Source organism: Equus asinus, chromosome 5 (assembly GCF_041296235.1).
Source record: "Equus asinus isolate D_3611 breed Donkey chromosome 5, EquAss-T2T_v2, whole genome shotgun sequence".
NCBI classification, from domain to species: Eukaryota; Metazoa; Chordata; class Mammalia; order Perissodactyla; family Equidae; genus Equus; species Equus asinus.
This window is the reverse complement of record NC_091794.1, coordinates 36,485,145-36,506,077: the sequence shown is the minus strand read 5'-3', so window position 1 is coordinate 36,506,077 and position 20,933 is coordinate 36,485,145. Positions and strand designations below refer to the sequence as shown.

The 20,933-nt window shown below is 37.3% G+C and overlaps 1 protein-coding gene across 6 annotated transcripts in view; it reads left to right on the top strand.

The window, feature by feature from the left end:
* Nucleotides 1–20,933, top strand: part of MAP3K13 (mitogen-activated protein kinase kinase kinase 13) — a 164,245-nt gene that overhangs the window by 122,074 nt on the left and 21,238 nt on the right. For all 6 annotated transcript variants that reach the window (XM_044771232.2, XM_044771234.2, XM_044771235.2 and 3 more), the window contains 6 exons: nt 1,292–1,851; nt 8,984–9,167; nt 14,232–14,423; nt 17,822–17,980; nt 19,547–19,705; nt 19,970–20,078. In XM_044771232.2, the coding sequence (XP_044627167.2) occupies nt 1,377–1,851; nt 8,984–9,167; nt 14,232–14,423; nt 17,822–17,980; nt 19,547–19,705; nt 19,970–20,078 (1,278 nt within the window). In that variant the 5' untranslated portion in view covers nt 1,292–1,376. The remainder of the gene's footprint in view (nt 1–1,291; nt 1,852–8,983; nt 9,168–14,231; nt 14,424–17,821; nt 17,981–19,546; nt 19,706–19,969; nt 20,079–20,933) is intronic.

The window sequence follows — 20,933 nt, the reverse complement described above, 5'->3', positions numbered from 1 at the left end:
TCTAACACATTCTAGATGCTTGATACAGTGAGAAGGAAGGAAGAACTGTTTTTTGGGATTTGCAAAAAAAGTAAATTTCTGATAAGAGTCATATGTTGAATAAATTTAAGGTTGACTTTGCATCATCTGGCCAATCTAGAACAATTCCATGTCTTTATTTTCAGAGATTAGGTAGTTCTGAGAAATTGGTGCTAATGGACAGATCAGAAGCAAAGAACAAGTTTAAAGAGCTGGAGCTTAGTTATGTTGCCCCAGATTTGGTGCAGTACAGTAAAAACAAATTTTATATGTTAGGAATTTGTCTTGTCACATAAACAAGACATTTATCTACATGACTTAATAATGCCTTAGAAAGTAAAGCAATGTACCAGTGGATAAGACATTAAAGCAAAGAGAAGGATGAGCAGTGATTTCTAATAACACAGGATGTAGTTTCTAATAAAAATATATTTATCAGAACACTTAATTTCTCTTTGGGAAGGGAAACAATTTTTTATTTCTGATTATAAACGTAATACATATATCTTAGTTTGTTTAGTCTGCTATAACAAAAATACCATAGACTAGATGGCTCAAACAACAAACATTTACTTCTCATAGTTCTGAAGGCTAGGACATCCAAGATCAAGGCACTGGCAGATTCAGTATCTGGTGAGGGCCTACTTCCTTTTCGTAATAGCCACCTTCTCACTGTGTCCTCACATGGCAGAAGAGAAAAGGGAGCTTTCTGGGGTCTCTTTTATAAGAACACTAGTCCCATTCATGAAGGCTCCACCATCATGACCTAATTACCTCCCAAACGCCCCACCTCCAGATATCATCACAATAGGGATTGGGTTTCAACATACAATTTTGGGGAGACACAAACATTCAGTCTATAGCAACACATTAATACAGAATGCTTGGAATATCTTGAAAAACACAGCGATATAAACCCCTCCCAAATCTAACCACCTAGAATTAGCTATTGTTAATTCTTCAGATGTATCCTTCCAGTCTTTTTTCTTGTATTTGTTTTTGTATCCTTTTAAATAAAAAATTTAAAAACAGTTTATGTTGTATATATTGTTCTACCCTATTGTTTATATTAATATGTCATGAACATTTTCTCATGTTGGTAAACACTCTTCTACAACATGCTTTTTAATTGCTGCACAGTATTCCATCATATGGATATATACCACTGTTTAACCAGTCCTCATTGTTTCAATGTTTTTGTTATAAACAGAAGTATGGTAGTGCGGTTGACTAAAGAAAGGGTGATCTCATGTCCTCCTCCTGTTTTCCCCAGGTTTTGGAGCCCTCTCTTACATCAGAACTCTGTTCTAATAATCCTCTGAGTGTCATCTCAGGATCTTGGGCATACCCATGGCACGATGGCTGACCCTCAGGAGCACCTGAGCTGCTCCTCCTCCCCACACTTACCCTTGAGTGAAAACAAAACCTTCAGTGGACTACAAGATGAACTCGCACCAATGGGGAGCCACCCTTCACCCAAGCTCCTTAAGGACCAACAGGAAAAGGGAGTGGTGCAAACAGAGCTAACTGAGGGCATGAACAGCCCCATCACCACGACAGTGTTGACAAGTGTAAGCGAGGATTCCAGGGACCAGTTTGAGAACAGTGTCCTTCAGCTAAGGGAACAAGATGAGTCAGAGATGGCCATGTCTCAGGGGAACAGCAACACTGTGGATGGAGAGAGCACGAGTGGAACTGAAGACATCAAGATTCAGTTCAGCAGGTCGGGCAGCGGCAGTGGTGGGTTTCTTGAAGGACTATTTGGATGCTTAAGGCCTGTCTGGAATATCATTGGGAAGGCATATTCCACTGATTACAAATTACAGCAACAAGGTAAGCTAGAGTATGGACCTGGAAGGTATTTCCTGTGTAAACACACCACCATCATTAACTAGATAACCTTTGACCTGTGGATAAATTAAAGAACTAGGGTCAGATGAATACCCCATATCCATTTCCTATAGACCTTGTGAATGGAACAGATTCACATTTGCTGAGTCTTTTTTAGTCAAAGCCCATCTTTTGTGGTTGTCCAGTCCAGCAGTGTCCAAAGTAGAGTACATTTAAGACAATCGATGGCATTATGAGGAAGAAAATGTTAGAGCTCCTATTCCTTTTATCTCATCATTTACAATTTCTATTTTCATGCATGTTTTCATATATAGTTGGTATTTTAATAAAGTTGTACAGCTATATAATTTATTAAAAAATCACATAGTGAGTGCCTGTTTAAAAATTTTTTATTGAAAGTTTGTACAATCAGAAAGTCTGATGGTCACTGGACTAATTCAAAATCAGGCAGAAGCCTGAAGATTGCAGACCTGTCTTAGGTTAGTAAAAAGGAATTATCTTCTTACAGACATGGCACAGAAAGCTCACATTTTGAGAAAAAAAAACAAAATATCTAACCAATCTTGAGAAGCTTTATTATTTCTAGATTCCACAGCTTTTTAAAAAGTAAATTTTTAGCTCCCATCATTGTGTAACATGTATATTCATATAGTCCAATTCAAGCCCTATGCTTTTGAAGCAAAGAAAACACATGGCCCTAATGTTCTTTATAACTTTACTTATGTTCTTTAAAAGAAGTTTTGTTTCCTGATAACAAAAGTAATTCATGTAGAAAATTTGGAAAATACAGGTAAGTTCCAAAAAATAGTTAAAGTAATCCATGATTCCCAGTCTCCTGAGAATAACCACCACTAATGTTTTTGGTATATATCACGTTAGTCTATTTGTGTGTGTGTGCTTTAAAAAAATAATCATACTGTTTTGTAAGTTTTTTACTTCATATTATGAACATTTCCCATATCGTGAAATATATTTCTTCAGCATCATTTTAATGGCTGCATAATATTAACTTATGTGAACGTGCCAATATTTATTTAAGCAATACTCTATTGCTTGATACTTACTTTTCTTGCTATTTTTAGTGATTATAAGCTACACTGCAACGAAAATCTGTCTGTTATTTAATTTTCGCACACATCTTTGTTTACGCCTTAGGATAAATTCCTAGAAGAACTGTGGTTGAGTTCAAAAGGTTTATTGTTTTTAAGGCTTTTGATGCATATCTTTGTAGGCTTATGTAAATAATCCCGTTGTTATGAGTTATCTCATCAAGAAATTCTGGAAAGGAAAACCATGGACCAGAAATGAGATTGTTTTGTTTATTTTATAACAATGTTGGAGTCTATGACCCTCCCTTAAAAATTATTCATCTCTTTTAGTCAAGACTACTGACAGCTTTTCCACAACAGCCAGTCAACATCAGTCACCATTAACCACTTTTTTCACGGATTCTACTTTTCCTATTTCTGAAATACTTTCTCCTAAACCAATACCAACTTCCCTCTCTCCCTTCCCCACAAATGTATTGGGATTTACTGACAAATCTATCAATTCCAGGTATACTTTTCAAGATTTGTCGACAACAGCATTCATCCCTGCTCCATGTGGAAATTCTTTGTCAGTCCCTGGGTTTTGTCTGTCCATCTTTCCCTCTTTCATGCATACTCTCATACCTTGCACATTCCACCCTTTTTTCCCATCCATGATCTTAAGGTTTCAAGTTAAAAAGTTATTCCTTGTCACAAAGAGGTTGGGGACTCCTATGTTAAACAGTATTATTATTTTTTAAACTGGAAATAATGATAAGCACAAAGACGAAAATAAAAATCACTTGTCATCCCCAAACCAGAGATAACTACCCTTAATTTATTATTTTTTGAAAGTTCCTCTTCTCTGCTTAGACACAAAACCTACTAATATCTACTTGTGCAATAAACTGCATTTGGTTTTTAGGGTCTTAACTTGTCTAATCTCATAGTTATTTTGGTAGTAATTTGAAGGTCTCAGGATCTAAATGCAACATTGAGGTTGAGACTCATAAAGAGAAATAACATCCTGTGTCTGTTAAAGAGAAATAACATCCTGTATCTGTTGAAAGGAGGCTTAAAAATTTGTTTTATTGTTCTATAAACTTGTATTTAATTTGTCTTCCACTTGATTCTGTGACTTTCAGAAAGGCTTATTTCAGGAATAAATAAGAAACAGGCCTGGTCAGCTTAAGCTTACAGGGTACAGCAGCTGCCTGACTAGTCAGCAGATGACAAGAATCTTACTGTGGGCTGGTGTTGCTGTGGGCCATGAAGGAGGTTTGCTAGCCAGAAACTAAGTGTAGTTTTTTTCCTTGTCACTTCTGGGATCAGGGAGCTAATCTTTAATCCTGGATTATAGTCAACCACAGGATAGCACATATAACAGATGTGTGCTTGCATTTGGTACTTATGAGGAAATTTCACTAGATTTTTAAAAAATTTTAATGATGTCTTCATCTCCCATTTAGTATGTTGGTAGTGAAGTCCAAGTAAGGTAGTATGTGTAATTGGCATCTTTTATTGCCAAATAGTTCCCAGTCTCAAAGCAAGTATTGTCATAGACGTGTATGAATAAACAAAGAAGAACTTATGCATTAAAGTGGGTGGGCATGTGTTTTTTTCTCAGTCCTAGGGATCATGGTGGATATTGGAATTAAGACAGTAGTCATAGGATGAGTCAGAGAGAAGATAAAAGCTGGGAAAGAGTACCCGTGGGACAGATGTAAAAGCAGCAAAAAGTCTGGGGCTAACTCTGGAGAGAGCACAGCCGTTTCTATTATTATGGAGTTAGTTATCTTGCTCGTCAGTGATCTAGGCCTCCAATTTTGCACATCCTTATTGCTAATGTTCTTTTTCTGATGTTTTCCTGTTCCTTGGCTCCCTCCTGGATGTTGGGACAGGACAGAGAGGATTAAATCACATCGATCAATTTTACTTCTGGTAATCAGTTCTAGTAAAAAGATTGATGGGAAGGTGTTTAAGTACTACTTTCTTTTACATTCTGTGTTCTTGAATTACCAAGGCTATCCCTTACATTTTTCCATGGATAATTAAGACTTGACTGAACATAGCTGAACAACACAGGCATGAGCTACTGTTGGTAGAGGGATATTTTCTTATGACAATATCTTCAACCTTTGGTATGTGAGTGCCAAACATATTTATCATTTGTATTTTAATAATTTATTTCTCATTTTATAAAAATGCTAAAAGGCATATTTATAAAAAAAGTAATAAGTTACAATGTAAGCATTATAAAATGACATGAAAAAAGGGTTATTTAACAAATTGTCTTGGAATCACTAAATAACAATATGGAAAATTTAATTTACATCTGTCCTCACATAATACACCAAGATAAACTCCAGCTAGATGTAAGGGTTAAATTTTTTTTTTATTGTGGTCATAATAGCTTATAACATACTGAGATTTCAGTTGTACATTATTATTTATCATACACCTTATAAGTGTGCCCCTTCACCCCTTGTGTCCACTGTCCACTCCCCTGTCCCCGGTAACCACTAATTTGTCCTCTTTGTCTGTAAGTTTGTTTATATTCCACATATGAGTGAAATCATATGGTGTTTGTCTTTCTCCGTCTGGCTTATTTCACTTAACATGATGCCCTCAAGGTTCATCCATGTGGTTGCAAATGGGATGATTTCGTCTTTTTTATGGCTGAGCAGTATTCCATTGTATATACATACGACATCTTTATCCAGTCATCAGTCGATGAGCACTTGGGTTGCTTCCACGTCTTGGCTATTGTGAATAGTGCTGCAATGAACATAGGGGTGCATAAGTCTCTTTGAATTATTGATTAAACTTTTAAGAAATCAACTATAGATCACTCTTAGAAGATAGATTAGGCAGTAGAAGAAATTACAAAAGAAATGACAGGTGACTATAAAAATATTTTGTTCAAAAAATAATAAAAGAAAAAGGCTTTTATAAAATAGTCCTTTCGTGCATTCAAAGTAATAGAAAGAAAGCTCCTTCAGGTTTGTGACAACTACAAGACCCTAATAGATAAATGGACAAAGGATAAGTTCAACAATTCATACAAAGCACATGTGAGTATTAAAACAAATGGAGAGAAAATATTCTACATCACCGGCAAATTAATGCAAACTTATGAAACACTGTTTTATACCTAATTAAATGAGCACCAAAAAGTAATTGACAATATTCATTGCTGGCAAAGTTGTAGGAAAAGGGACAAATTCCTATATTGCTTCCATCAGCAAAAACTAGCAAAATCCTCTTAGATAGCAGATTGGAATATATACCAAGAGCCAGGAAATTGTACTCTTTAACCTAAGGATTAAGCTTGAGGAAATAATATAAAGAAGGAAAAAAATGTCAAATTTAAATTAGCAAACGAAAATATGGAAACTTAAATACAAAAAAAGGTAAGAGGGTACAGTAAACAATTATTAAAGCTTATAATAAAAACTCAATACATAATACACAAAAAAGTAGAAAAAACTATACATCACAGACAACTTTATTGTTTGATACAGTTTGATTAAGGTATAATTGATTTACAATATATTATACATATTTAAAGTATACAATTTGATAAATTTTGACATATGTATATACCCTTGAAACATTGCCACAATCAAGATAATGAACATATCCATCACTGCCCAAAATTTCCTCCTGTCCCTTTCTCTCACCTCTGACCTCTGCTACCCCATCCCAGTGCAATCACAGACCTGTTTATTGTTGTTGTTGTTGTTTGTTTATTGAAGTCATATTGGCTTATGACACTGTCAATTTCAGATGCCCATCATTATATTCCAGTTTCTTTATAGAATGCATCGTGATAACCACCACTAGTCTAGTTTTTATCCATCCCAATATATATGTGTCCCTTTATGCCCTGTCTGCTTCTCCTCTGGTAACCGCTAATCTGTTCTCCTGATCTACATCCCACACAGCTGTTACATCGCTGTATACATATGAGCAAAGACTAGGCGAGAAGATGAAAACTGAATATGGGATGGGATTTCAGATAAAATATGTGGTTTTCTATTTTTTCCTATATTTTCTAATGTTTCTAGTATTTAACAGTAAATAAAGATTGAGTAAATAAGAAAAAAAGACACTCAAAGATTGTCTAATTTTAAGTTATTTTATTAAAAATTAGCATAATTTGGACTTTAACAAAGTTAGTCAGAGAAATATTATATTCTTGCCCAGAATCCAGGAATAGGACTTTATTCATCCCCTAGAAGGTCAAAATGACACTGTGTTCAGTTCTTCTCTGGACCCCTAATGAGTAACACTCTCTTACAGTGTGTCATCAATACTCCCGTGCTTTGTGAGCTGCACCAATAAGCCTGTGGGGACCAAAGTGAGACTGTTTGAGCCACTTCATACACGTCAGCCATTAGAAGCCATAAAGATGTTGAAAACAGTGCAGTCTGTAACTTACTGTTTTCCCCCAAATCTCACTTGGTATCGTTTGTTTCTTTGGTGATTCCGTATTTGTGAGCTATTTGTATTTAGAGAGATTTATTTTTATATAGCATCTAATGAATTTCAGTAGAGCAGACACCTTTAATACTGTTCATATCAGAAGAGTGGGACGAATGCCCCTGCTCTAAACCACCCTCACTATAATTTTTTCTGCTTATTTTGAAGGTCATGTTTTAACCATTGTAATGAGAAACCACATTTTACTAAGAACGTACAGAATTTCTTTTCTCTTATGGTAGAGAAAATTAGAAAAGAAGGAAGTGTGGTCCCCTGCTAGATACTGATGAGCTCTTTCTGCACTTGCTTCATCAGCGTAGTAGAAAGTGAGATGATTTGCTTCAAGACCGGAATATCTTCAAAGCTAACTCCACACTACCTTGTTCAGTGTTCCGCCAACAGTGGCCTTTTACTGACGGGTGATCTGATGAGAATCTCTCATAACCTTTGACACTGTCATCATCCTTCTCCTCACTCCATGTGGCTCTGAGCTCTTTGATGTTCATTTCTGGCCAGTGCAGTGATAATGCACTGGTGAAAAGTGGGACAAGGAGAAGGATCAGTGGATTATATTCTTTTTAAGTTTCATGAGATTAAAGCACATATTGATGCATTTTTTGAAGTGCTTTACTTAAAGTAGCATTGTATTCATTATAAAAGTAATATAGCCTTATTGTAAAAAAATTTTTAATACAGAAAAGGATAAAGAACATAATATGAATCAACAATAATGCCAACACTTAGAAATGACCATTGTTACATTTTTGGTGCAAAAAAATCAAACTCTAAGAGAAACTTGAAAATACTGCATCTATATGGGTAAGCATGTCATAACTAGTGACCCTTTCAGTTACTTCATGAGAGGCAGTGTGGTATAGTGGAGAAAGCACTGTCCCTGGAATCAGCCAATTCTGGATTTCTAGGCCCTGTTCTGCCCTTTACCAACTATATGACCTTGGGTAGGTTACTTAACTATCCTATGCCTTAGTTTTCTCATCTTTAAATAACCATAATAAGGCCAGAGTTGTAGGATTATTGTAAAATTTAAACACATGAGATATGTAAAGCACTATGCTAGTGTCTGGCATAAAGTAAGTACTCAATAAAAGGTAAATACTATGTAAGTATTATGGATAATTAGGTCCTTAGGAGAGTATCACTGAAAATTCATTCATCAAGGATTAATTGAGCATCTGCACTAGAAATTCAAAGAGGAATAAAGCAGCACTTATAATAGCTGACAGGGTAGGGATAGTGGTGTAGAGACAAATGGGTGAACTGACTGAACATGCAAGCTTGCAGTGAGGAGGTGGGGCTGCGGGAGAGTCAGGATGTGTTTTGTTTGGAGGAGAGTGTGTTGGAGATCTCTGATCTGCTTGTTTTCACTGGTTAAAAATTGATACTAATACATGTGCATATCTGATCTATAGTATCAGGGTCCATAGAAAGATTATATCTTTTGGCTAGTTACCAGGTGGGAGACAAAAGGTAGAGGTCATTTTGGGTGATGGTGAAGTTGGTGCCTTCGGAGTGGCCTTGTAGAATGGTCCCTGAGCAAATTCTGAGATCTCTTGAAGCTTGTTTCTCGCTTGTGTGCCTAGATACTTGGGAAGTGCCATTTGAGGAGATCTCAGAGCTGCAGTGGCTGGGTAGTGGAGCCCAAGGAGCTGTCTTCTTGGGCAAGTTCCGAGCGGAGGAGGTGGCCATCAAGAAAGTGAGAGAGCAGAATGAGACGGATATCAAGCATTTGAGGAAGTTGAAGCACCCTAACATCATCGCTTTCAAGTAGGTCAAGGCATTGTTTTTCTTTTTTAAAGAAATAGAGAGATTTTCTTTCCCCCTAATATATACATTTAAGTTCCTGCTTTGAAATATCTGTTAAGAACACTCTATTGACTTAGCACTGTGCTAGGTGCTTTGGGAGAGTACCAAAGAACTATTAAATTACAGTCATGTCTTTAACAATTTCATAATCTAGCAATTCTTTTTGCCAGAGCGCATGCTGTTTGGAAGGGATGTACATGGGACAGACAGAGAGAAGGTGGATTTCTGCCCAGCAGCAAGATCTGCTGAATCAACCTAATTTTTTTTTTAAGATTTTATTTTTCCTTTTTCTCCCCAAAGCCCCCTGATACATAGTTGTGTATTTTTAGTTGTGAGTCCATCTAGTTGTGGCATGTGGGACGCTGCCTCAGCATGACCTGACAAGCGGTGCCATGTCCACGCGCAGGATCCGAACCAGCAAAACCCTGGGTTGCCGAAGTGGAGCACGCAAACTTAACCACTCAGCCATGGGCCGGCCCCTCAACTTAATTTATTAACAGGGTGTCAGAGATCACTTCGAGATAATCTGAACGTCCTAAAATTCATTTCAATAAACAAAGATAACATCTGAAGTGATCAGAGAATAATTAGTCCCTGTCTAATAGATACGTATTTTTTATTAGTTTCTATTAGTATGCCTTCTTAAATATTGACTTGTAATAACAGTTACCTTCAGAGTGTTTCTCTGTGCTTCAGGTTTTGCTAGATCCCTTTTTCAAGTGATGCCAAACACTCAGCTTTCTAAATCTAATGATAGTAGAGTTATTGATGATAGTAAGTTACATGCTGTTTTTCACAAAGTAGTTGTTTTCAAGAGTGTGTGAACATATCTTTCTGGTTTAGACCATTATTTTTATAATATTGGCAGGGATCCCTAGCAAAAGGGGGAGGCTCAAAGGTAAATTTGTGGAAATCACCAAATTTGGCAGTGTTGAGCTCTAAATATGTGTAATCTCCTCTGCCTGCACTTCTCCCTTGAGTTTTCTCTTTTCCCAGCCTTCAAATTTTGCCCTAGGCTTGAACAAATAAATGGTGAGTGGATTTAGAGGAGGGAAGGTGAAGAGCAGGAAAGGTAGCCTTTAGGTGGGATGAAAGTTTAGAAACTAGAACTTGTTATATATTTTATATATATATTTCCACCCTGGAAAATAGTACGACCAATGAGGTCACATTAAAAGTGGAATAACTTACACATCTCCCTTCCCTGAATTAGGAGAAATTTCTCCCAGCTCCAAGAGAGATCCTTTTCTTAATAAAACTCTCATTATAAACCTAAACATGTCATATGATTATTTTTACTTGGAATCACATCCCCAAAGTAAGGAATAGAAACCTTGGGTACAGGTTTTGTAGATTGGGTTTAAATGAGTATTGAAGTTGAGTTTTGATTCCCAAACAAGACGCCTTATTAGAGAGAAGAGGTGTGAAAAGGCGAGAAGCATTCAACTGAGATACTAAACCAAGTGCTTGGATTCATTTCCTTGTAGAAGGAACATCCATGCAGAGGACGAGGGAGAGAGCTTCAGTCACTGTACTGATTCAATCATTGGTTGCCCTAGTAGGGCCAGGAGGATGTAAGACTAAAACAAAATGCTATGGAGACCAATTATAATCTTTCCAAAGATGATAAATTTCAAGAGACAATAGGAAGATTATTTTTAAGCAGACAGACTATCAGAGACTCGCTTCTTTCCTTCATTTTACTTACTGAGAGGGTCATCACTTCCAGGATGCTACATCATCCGAAATGAGAGGAAGAGCCTTCCATTTAAATAAACTTTTAGGCTTAGATCACTAGGATGCTGGGTTTGAGACACTGAATATTATATAGATTAGCGTGGCTTTTTGGCCTCCTGAAATGAACTAGGCTGTGAATCCCAGATAAAAGGGCTTTCCAGAAGGATGTCCTGGGTAACAGAAGGTAGAAATGTGTCCTAAGAGGATGGGTGTGAGAAGCTTTATTTTTCCTTCCTTTCTTTTGCTTCTTTCCTTTTTCCTCCCAGTCTTTTCCCCACTTCACCCTTCTGCCCCTCCTACCTGCATATGCAGTTTTCAGCATTTTGAACAAGTATTGCCCTGCTGGTGCCCAACTCTTTAGCCTGAAGATGCTTGAATAGTCTTTACCTCTCCATGGAAAACAATAGTGAGACTGTGTCCCTGCCCATTACACCATGCTCTTGAGGCATTGTGCAGTGTTGTGTTTGCAGCCATCTGTGCCATGTGTTGCTTGGCCAATGAATCATTCAGGACCGTCTGGAAGATATGAAGGCATGATGAGATTTTACTGTGTCTCTCTGGATACTGATTTCTGTGCTTATGGCTTCTTTTGAAGTTAGTAAGAACCACGTACAGAAGGGGAAGTACAAGAAAAGAACACTATATTCTTTTTTTCTTCCAATTTTTTTAAAGTAATTTTTTAAGAAAACCCAACCTAACTGTTCCTAATGGAATTGAGTGCCAAGGGGAAGAAAAGGTAGCAATTAGAAGTGATTATAGAGCTGCTATTTATAGCTACTAAGAAGCCTTGTCATAGTACAGGGCTGATGGAATGATTGCTTCTCATTCCTCAGTCAAGAAAGATGAAAAGTGCATAACATATCACTGTTAGACCCTTTCTGTCTATGTTTGTGTGACAAGTCAAAACGGAGTTGAATAAGATGCTCACTAGTTTCAAACAAATATTTATTTTGCTTCTTCATCACGTTACATTATTTCTTCCTTGGTCATTATTTCTCTGAAATGAAATGAAATTGTTTGTTTGTAGTTGCTGTATACTTGTGCTCCGCTGAGGTTTCCTAAAAGTCAAGTAACAGAAAGTTGAAAAAGATTTTTCATTAAAAATCAAGATGAGAATTCTGGGTAGCTTAGGAAATGATAGGAGAGTAATAGCAATAGCTTTGTGGCATTTGACAGGCACATCAAGGCAGCGAAAATGAAGCCTAATTATACTTCTTCTTTACCTGCTGCTGTTAAGACTTTCGCATGATCACAAGTCATGGCCTCTAAATTCTTTCATCACTTACAGCAGCCTAAGAGATAGGGCACAAATTCGTAGCCGGCTGAGGACTTCAGCTGGGAGTCTGGTAGATAGAATATTCTCATAACTTCTCCAGAAAGTTTTGAAGGAAGGCATACATACCACTAAGAGATGGGACACAGAGAACTGCATATGGTAATTTTTCTTCCCTTTCCTCCTCCTCAGAACAAAACTGTGAAGTAGAGTTAATAAGATATTCCTACTCTTATAAGGTAACAATATTAATATAGGAATCCCCAGTATGCTTGTCTGTACAGAAGTTAAAAAGCTAAAAGGGAGGCAGTGTAGCACAGTGAGTGGAAAGAGCACGGGCTTTGAAGTTAGACAGACTGGATTTGAATCCCAGCTCTGTCCTTTATTAGTTGTCTGATCTAGAGCAAGTCACTTTCCCTCTCTGAGCCTTACCTGTAAAAACGGAAAAGGTAATATCTGTCTTACAACGGTTTGGGGCAGATTAAATGAGACAATTACATAAACATGTAAACATGCCTGAGAAATAGATGTTCTTTCACGTTAGTGCCCTTGCTCCTACCTCTGGCCTCTGTACATGCTTGTGTGAAGGCTTTATCAGTAAAGAAAGTTCAGGTGAAGTTAAATATTTGTTAAGGACTTGCTGGGAACTTCTAGGCCATGTGGTAGAAAGAAAAGAACTTGAAGACCTTTCCCTTCCAGGAGCTTTTAATCTGTATGGAGAGAAAAGAACTGCATGTAAAAAACTAATGGCTGCTAAGTAGCATAGGAATTTAGAGAAGAGAAAGATCTTTTTAGACTGGAATAATCAGGAAAGGCTTCATGGAAGATGTAGGAATTGATGGAAATATAGGCTGCATAGATGTATAATACATTATGTAACATTTTTATTCTAAACAGAAATGTTTTCAAAGACTATATACTGTAGGAAATAGACTCTTTTTTGGTCCTCAGTCTAGTTAGTTATCTTAAATTTGAGTAGTTTAAAATTCAACCACTAATAGTAAAAATAGCAATAATTTATTTGCATTCTCTCTTTCTGTATGCTATACATAAAACCTTCTATTTAATTTTAAAAGGAAGATATTTAAATTATTCTTAACGATGTAAACAACACAAGATCCAGCCTATACAAGTCTCAGGGAAGGGCGCTCTTCGTCCCAGAGTGGAATGGTCCCACAGAAAGAGCGCTGGACACAGCTCAGCTTGTAGATATCTGGAATGACCGAAACGAAGTGAAATTGTATGCATGATAGAGAAACCTGCAGACCAGAGGGGTCTTAATGGTAACTTAAGGATCAGGAAAGATTATCTATATGTATTTTAAAAACAATATGGGTAGAGCCAGCCCTGCTGGCCTAGTGGTTAAAGTTCGGCACACTCCACTCTGGCAGCCCAGGTTCAGTTCCCGGGCAGGGAACCACACCACTCATCTGTCAGTAGCCATGCTGTGTCAGCAGTTCACGTAAAAGAACTAGAAGGACTTACAACTAGAATATACAACTATGTCAGGGCTTCGGGGAGGAAGAAAAAAACAATAATAATATGGATGGAGAACTGGTCTTTATTAAATTTATTAAATATTCTTTTTCTTTTAATGCCTTCTTCAGGGAGATTACTATTTGCTGAGGCCTCTATAGCCTTCCTTAGCCAGGAGGACTGTTCACAATACACACGCTTTTTTTTTTTTTTGAGGAAGATTAGCCCTGAGCTAACATCTGCCACCAATCCTCCTCTTTTTGCTGAGGAAGATTGGCCCTGAGCTAACATGCATGCCCATCTTCCTCTACTATTTTTTTTATATGTGGGACGCCTGCCACAGCATGGCTTGACAAGTGGTGCTAGGTCCGCACCCAGGATCCGAACTGGCAAACCCTGGGCTGCCAAAGTGGAACATGCGAACTTAACTGCTGCACCACCGGGCTGGCCCCTATTAAATATTCTTGAAATATAAATATGTATACACGTATGTTTGTATGTATGTGTGTATTATATATGTGTTTGTGTTTTCTTGAAAGGGGTGTTTGTACTCAGGCCCCATGTTATTGTATCATCATGGAATACTGTGCCCATGGACAGCTCTACGAGGTTTTGCGAGCTGGCAGGAAGATCACGCCTCGATTGCTAGTAGACTGGTCCACGGGAATTGCAAGCGGAATGAATTATTTGCACCTCCATAAAATTATTCATCGTGATCTCAAATCACCTAAGTGAGTTCTGGAGCTAATTTTTTAGTCATTTTGTTTTATTGCTTTGAAATAAGGAACTTTATCAACCATAGTTGAAGTTTTCAGACATCATACTTTCAGTTCAGTTTAAATCAGCATAGTGGATAATTCTATCTGCATGTTTGGGGGATTATTGTTGACCTACTTACTTACTATATGGCAGATATGTCCAGACACCTGACAGTAATTTCCCCTTTCTGTTGCTTTTTAATTGTACAACCGTGAAACAAAATTCATTATTAACTGAAGAATTCATTTTTCTCCATCTCGGATAATTAATGCCAAACTTTCCCAGTTGAAGACTTGATTTGTTGTTTTCCAAGTGTGTTCCAAAAAAGGAAATTTTTTTAAAAGTAAGTTTCAGAAATATATACAACAGGATAACAATGGATGAATATGAAACAGAGGCAAAGAGAAAATAAAAACACTAGAACTAAAGCTTGTTCACAAAGTGTATGCCGTAAGATTCTGTACAGTCATTGGAGGCGGACTACATTATTGGCTTTGAGCTTCCTAGAGTCTAAGCAAAGAAGGAAATAAAGAGTTACAAGGTTCACAGTGTCCATCCGATAATATAAACTGGTCATTTAAGAGAAGCAGAGCTATTTCTAGTAATCTCTGTTTTCAAAATGATTCTTTGGCTAACAATAACCACATTAAGAGGAGTGTTTATTCAGTTCCCCAAATTGAGTGAAGGAAAGAAAGGAATTGGTAAAATGGTATATTTCATTGTAGCTCCTATTTTTTAAATATTATTTTTATTATTTCTCATCACATCTTGGTTTAGAGAACCAGAGAGGAATTAATCTTTTTTCAAAAACATATTTGTATAGCGCTTTGATGGTTTATAACATTTTTTAATATCCATTAACACATCTGCTTTGATCTTGGCAAAAACTGTGTGGGATAGATGCAAGAAGTATCATTATTCTTATTTTATGTAATAAAAACTAGGGCTCAGAGCCCAAAGTTATGGAGATAGGACTTGAACCCAGAACTTTTAGACCAAAGACCACTGCATCCTATCTCATTATGTGAAAGTGAGGGATTCACAATGAATCCTGTTTCTTTTCCATGGAAGATACAAATCAGTCCTTGGTTATAAGCTTCAAAGGAGCTCATATTTATCACCATACTTCTCAACAATGTTTATTACATTAGCTCATGAACAGCTTCCTCCTTGCTTTATTTGCATATAAGCTTTATTATAGTGTTCATTTCTTCTGTTCACATTCTCAACACAACCTGCTCCTTTTGTCATCCGCTATATACACATAAAGTACATGAAATACTTGCGGAAGGTCCCTTTGAATGGTCTCCTTCTTAACCACGTTGTTCTTGAGAATTAGTTTTAGAGGAAGAAGTCAGGAAATTTTAGAATATATAAAATCACGTACTACTCTCTTTAAACTCCTGTCGTTTAAAGATTAGAGTAGTAAGCTGGTTACCCAGTAAGCCTTTCTTTCCCTGTTATCAGCACCACCCTGAGCCTTGGCTCTTTGGGTTGCAGGCTGACTTTGAGAAGACAAAGATCAGACTGGCTTGCTGTAAAGAGAGATTTCATTACCTACATTAAATCTTTAGGCTCTGTGACCCCAACTTTGTCTCAGAGAAGATTTCAAAAAAGTTCCAACATCATATCTTCTCTAGTCTCCTCCCATGTCCATTTCCTCTTGTCATGCCAATAGGTCCCATAGTGAGCAACACAAAAGAGGCAGAAGAGGAAGTTTCTGGTGTTCTTCTTTCTAGGGGCTTATCACCTTTTCTGACTTTCATCAATTCTCCAATTATTTCAGATATCCCATGGTATTTTAATCCTTAGACATTTTCACCAAAACTAACACCATTAAATCAAAATTCCTAAATTATGTAAATTTTGCATATTAAGTGCAAAACCGAGGGTAGGATGTGGATGTAGGTATTCTAAAGCAATTGTAAGCCCGGAGCTGTTCGGTAAGTAGAGAGCCATTTGACAGTAGCAGGGAGCAGTGCAAATATGAAGTCCCTGATTCAAGCAGAGAAAGGAGGAGGTAGACTGAGAAGTTTCCTGTTTTCTAGCTGCCTCAGTTCTGATGCCGTTTGAGTATTGTCTTCTTATTGTTAAAAATAGGTCCCTACATCATTAAGCCTCTGAAACCCTAACTCATCAACATTCTGAAGTTCTAAACAGGTTATTTCAAGTGAATTCAATCTAGTGTGTGAGGATGTTCATACTTTGGATTTGCCTGCTACCAAATTGTATTCATCTTAAGGCTAACAAAAGCAGTGTGCCCCACATCACATTTCAGATAACTACTGTGAAAAGTAAAACATGACTTGTGTGGAATCTACTTAAGCTTAAATTTATTCCTGCTTCTCCTTATCAACATTAGTAGAATCCCAGCATACTCATCAACCTTTAATGTAGTGCATCCCTAGTATCATGTCCCATGCCGGATTTTAGTTGGCCACGATTAAACAGTGTTTTAAAAGGGGGGGGGGGGGCGGTGTTTGGGGGGTTTTATTTCTGTTTTCTCCCAAATCCCCACAGCACATAGTTGCATATTTTAGTTGTGGGTCCTTCTAGTTGTGGCATGTGGGACACTGCCTCAGCATGGCCTAATGAGTGGTGCCATGTCCACGCCCAGGCTCCGAACCAGCAAAACGTTGGGCTGCCGAAGCGGAGCGTGCAAGCTTAACCGCTTGACCACGGGGCTGACCCTAAAAGAAGTGTTTTTCTTAGTGGGTTGTCTGAGACCAGCAAGGATGGAGACCAGTATTTACTGAGCATGTGTGCTTTACGTCTCTTACTTCATTTAATTCAAACAAAAATTCTATGAAGCCGTTATTACAAGCCCATAATCCCTTATCCCTAACTCTTGGAGCCCAATGATTTCAGGAAAGTAACATAGTGCATTACCTTACACCTCCAGTGAAGTCTGGGGCAACGCCTTTATAATCAGCCACATTTATATATCTGTAGCAAAACCTATGACAGTCACACAGTGTGGGATAAATAAAGTGTTTGCTTTATAAATGTGAAAAAAATATTTATACATCATTTTCAGAGTTTTTGCATTTTTGAATTGTGGATAAGATACTGTGACCTGAATTGTCTTCATCTTCCAGATGAGAAGAATTAAGTAACTTGGCAAAGATCACACAGTTAGTAAGTGGTGGAGGCAGGAGAAAACCAGGTGTAAAAGGCCCACTATTCTATGCTGCCTCACCAGTATGAGTTATGCTGTTTCTAGTATATAGCTATTGCCCCAGTAACATGGGAACTCACACACTGAATTCTACAAGGTAGGAGGCAGCAAACAAAATCTTCAGTCGCCAAGTCAAGTCATGGTTTTCATTAGGACTAATGATCTGGATGTTTTCTTTATTTCTTTTCAAAGTGTTTTAGTGACACACACAGATGCAGTAAAAATTTCAGATTTTGGTACATCTAAAGAACTCAGCGATAAAAGCACCAAGATGTCCTTTGCCGGCACAGTTGCATGGATGGCACCAGAGGTGATACGTAATGAACCTGTCTCTGAAAAAGTCGATATATGGTGAGCAGCGCCTACTTTGCCACCTAGAAAGCATTTTCCCACTTTCACCCTATTAGCACTTTCCTCCTTCAACACTCTACTTTCCCAAAATATTCTTTAGGGTTACTCACTTCTGGTTGATTTCAGTCTCCTATTATCTGAGGTACTACCCAGTCTGATGATAAATGGTGAGAAGGATTGGGAGAGGAATTAGAGTGAATATCCATTCAGTAAGTCATCAGTTTTTGGGACCCTCAGAGAATACGCTGAACTTTCTGGAAAGTTTACTTCAAATAACCATTTAGTATAAAAGTCCTTCTGAAATGTATTACATAATTCTCACCTTAAATAAAATAGACTAAACAAAGTTTACCTGTTTTTGGTGACTCAGACCATCATTATGTACATTAGTGATGTGCTTTGCTGTGATACGGTCATGTGCTTTGTCAGATTTTCCTCTGAGGTTACAAATCTTTGCTATTAACAGTGTATTTCCCTGTAGTTGCTTTCTTCCATTCTTAAAATTGGCTACTAATAACTTTTAAGCTTAAAACCAGAATAATAGCATATATTAAAGTTGCAGAGTAAATAAGATAAAGTAGAAATGTGGATCATTTGTAATTTGGATAATTATACCAAAGTGTCTTCCTTAGGGATTATACCAATTTATGTTCCCAACAGAAATGTATAAGAATGTTTTCTCAGTCTCACCAACAAAATGTGTTAAACTTTTGGACTTTTGCCAACCACATAGGTAAAAAATGGTATGTTGGGTATAGTTTTAATTTGCATTCCTCTTATAAGTAAGCTAGTACATTTTTTACATATGTTTACAAACCATTTGTAATTTATGATTTGTGAGGTATTCTTATCCTTTGCTAAGCCTTCTGATCTTTACTCTCATCAATTTCTAAGAGTATTTTGTATATTAAGGAGATTAGCCTTTTGTGTATGTGAATTAGATACTTTCCACATTTTGTTATTTTGCTTATGGTGGAGTTTTTTTTCCATACCAGATTTTTTTTAATGCAGTTTAATTTATCAATCTCTCCTTTTACGGCTTCTGGATTTCATAATTAGAAAAGCCTTCACCACTCTAATATTATTTAAAAAAAATTACCATGTGTTCTTTCAGAATTTTTATGGTTTCATTTTTCACATTTAAATCGTTAGTTCATTTGGAGTTTATCTTCATGTAAGATGAAGTATAGATTTAATTTTTTCGCCAGTTGTCCCAACAGCATTTATTGAGTAATCGATTTTCCCCCACTGGTTTGAGATGTCACTTGTATCCCGTACTCAATTCCCTGTATGTATTTGGCCTATTTCTGTATTTCTGTTCCATCCCTCTAGGCTGGCCAGCTGTTCATGCACCAGGGTTCATTATAATATGTCTTGATATCTGATAGTGTTGGTTACCCCCTCACTGATTTTTTTTTCAGAGTTTACTTGGCTGTTTCTGTTTTTCTCACAGCAGTGTTAGAATTTTAAAACTGAGTACATATTTGATTAGAAATTAATAAAGAACCAAAATACAAACCTGTCTTCCTGAAATATCGTCCGTACATGTTCCTGGTGCTACTGTAGGTCTTTTGGAGTGGTGCTTTGGGAGCTGCTGACAGGAGAGATCCCTTATAAAGATGTAGACTCTTCAGCCATTATTTGGGGTGTTGGAAGCAACAGCCTACACCTTCCAGTTCCTTCCACTTGCCCTGATGGATTCAAAATCCTTATGAAACAGACATGGTAAGAAATACATTTCTGCCAATATTCTCTTTTACCTTCTTCCTCAAAACCATATTTAAAACTTCTCTAAAGCTGCAGGGAAGTCTCTAATGTGTATTGGGAGTGACTCATCTGGTAGTATAAAGACTGGGAGCCTTGGAGCTGTTTGTAAACAAAGAATTTGTTATATCTTGAAACAGTAGGCTTCAGTAAATGTAGAGTAAAATCTTCAACCTCCTGGACACTACTTCTGAAATGCTCAAGCTGTCTTTTTTTTCCTTTTAGGCAGAGTAAACCTCGCAACCGACCTTCTTTTCGGCAGACGCTCATGCATTTAGACATCGCATCCGCAGACGTACTTGCCACCCCACAAGAAACTTACTTCAAGTCTCAGGTAAGTCTGGAAACTTTCTACCATGTGCTAGTGAACAGACAGACAAGGAACTCTCAATGAGAAAGAGTAACTCTTAGAAGAGGCCATTCTGATTCTTATAACAATTATATCAATTATTCACTATGAAACCATAATTCTGATACCTCACACATATGACATTTTGGAGTTTTTTAAGCACTTAACATATATTATTATCTCATTTGAAAAGAACGTATATCAAAATGTCATCCTCATAGTGGGTTCTGGAAATTGTTGAAGAGAAAGAGGAAAAGAGAATATGAAAACCGTAATGTACATATATGTGAATTAGAATTACTGCTGACCTTCGTGAAAGTATTGCTTTCCTTGAAGTAGAAAAGCTAAAGTACAGAGGAGGGGAGTTAAATCCCAGAGAGAGCCCACGATAGAGTTAGGCCCAGAGAGAAGCTTTTCTCTAACTTTATGTGTCACCCAGTAGCACCAAATAAAATGTAATTTAATTTATCTGTTGGCCTTTATGGCATTACAAACCATTCCAAAATTTACAGCTTAAAACAATAAGCTTTTGTTTAGCTCACAATTCTGTGGTTTGGCCATTTGGGCTAGGCACTTCTTCTGCTGGCTTTGACTGGGTGCACTCACATGTCTGCAGTCAGTGGCCAGGTTGGCTGGGAGGCTGGCAGGTTCTAGATGGCCTCATTCACAAGTCTGGAGATTGCCTGGCTGTTAACTAGAGCACCTCAGTTCTCTTCCAAGTGGTCTCTTATCCTTCAGCAGGCGAGCTTGGGCTTGGCTTGTTCACATGGTGTTCTCCAATAACAAGTGCAGCAAGAGAGCAAGCCCCAGTGCTCAAGATTTTCAAGCCAATGTGTACAT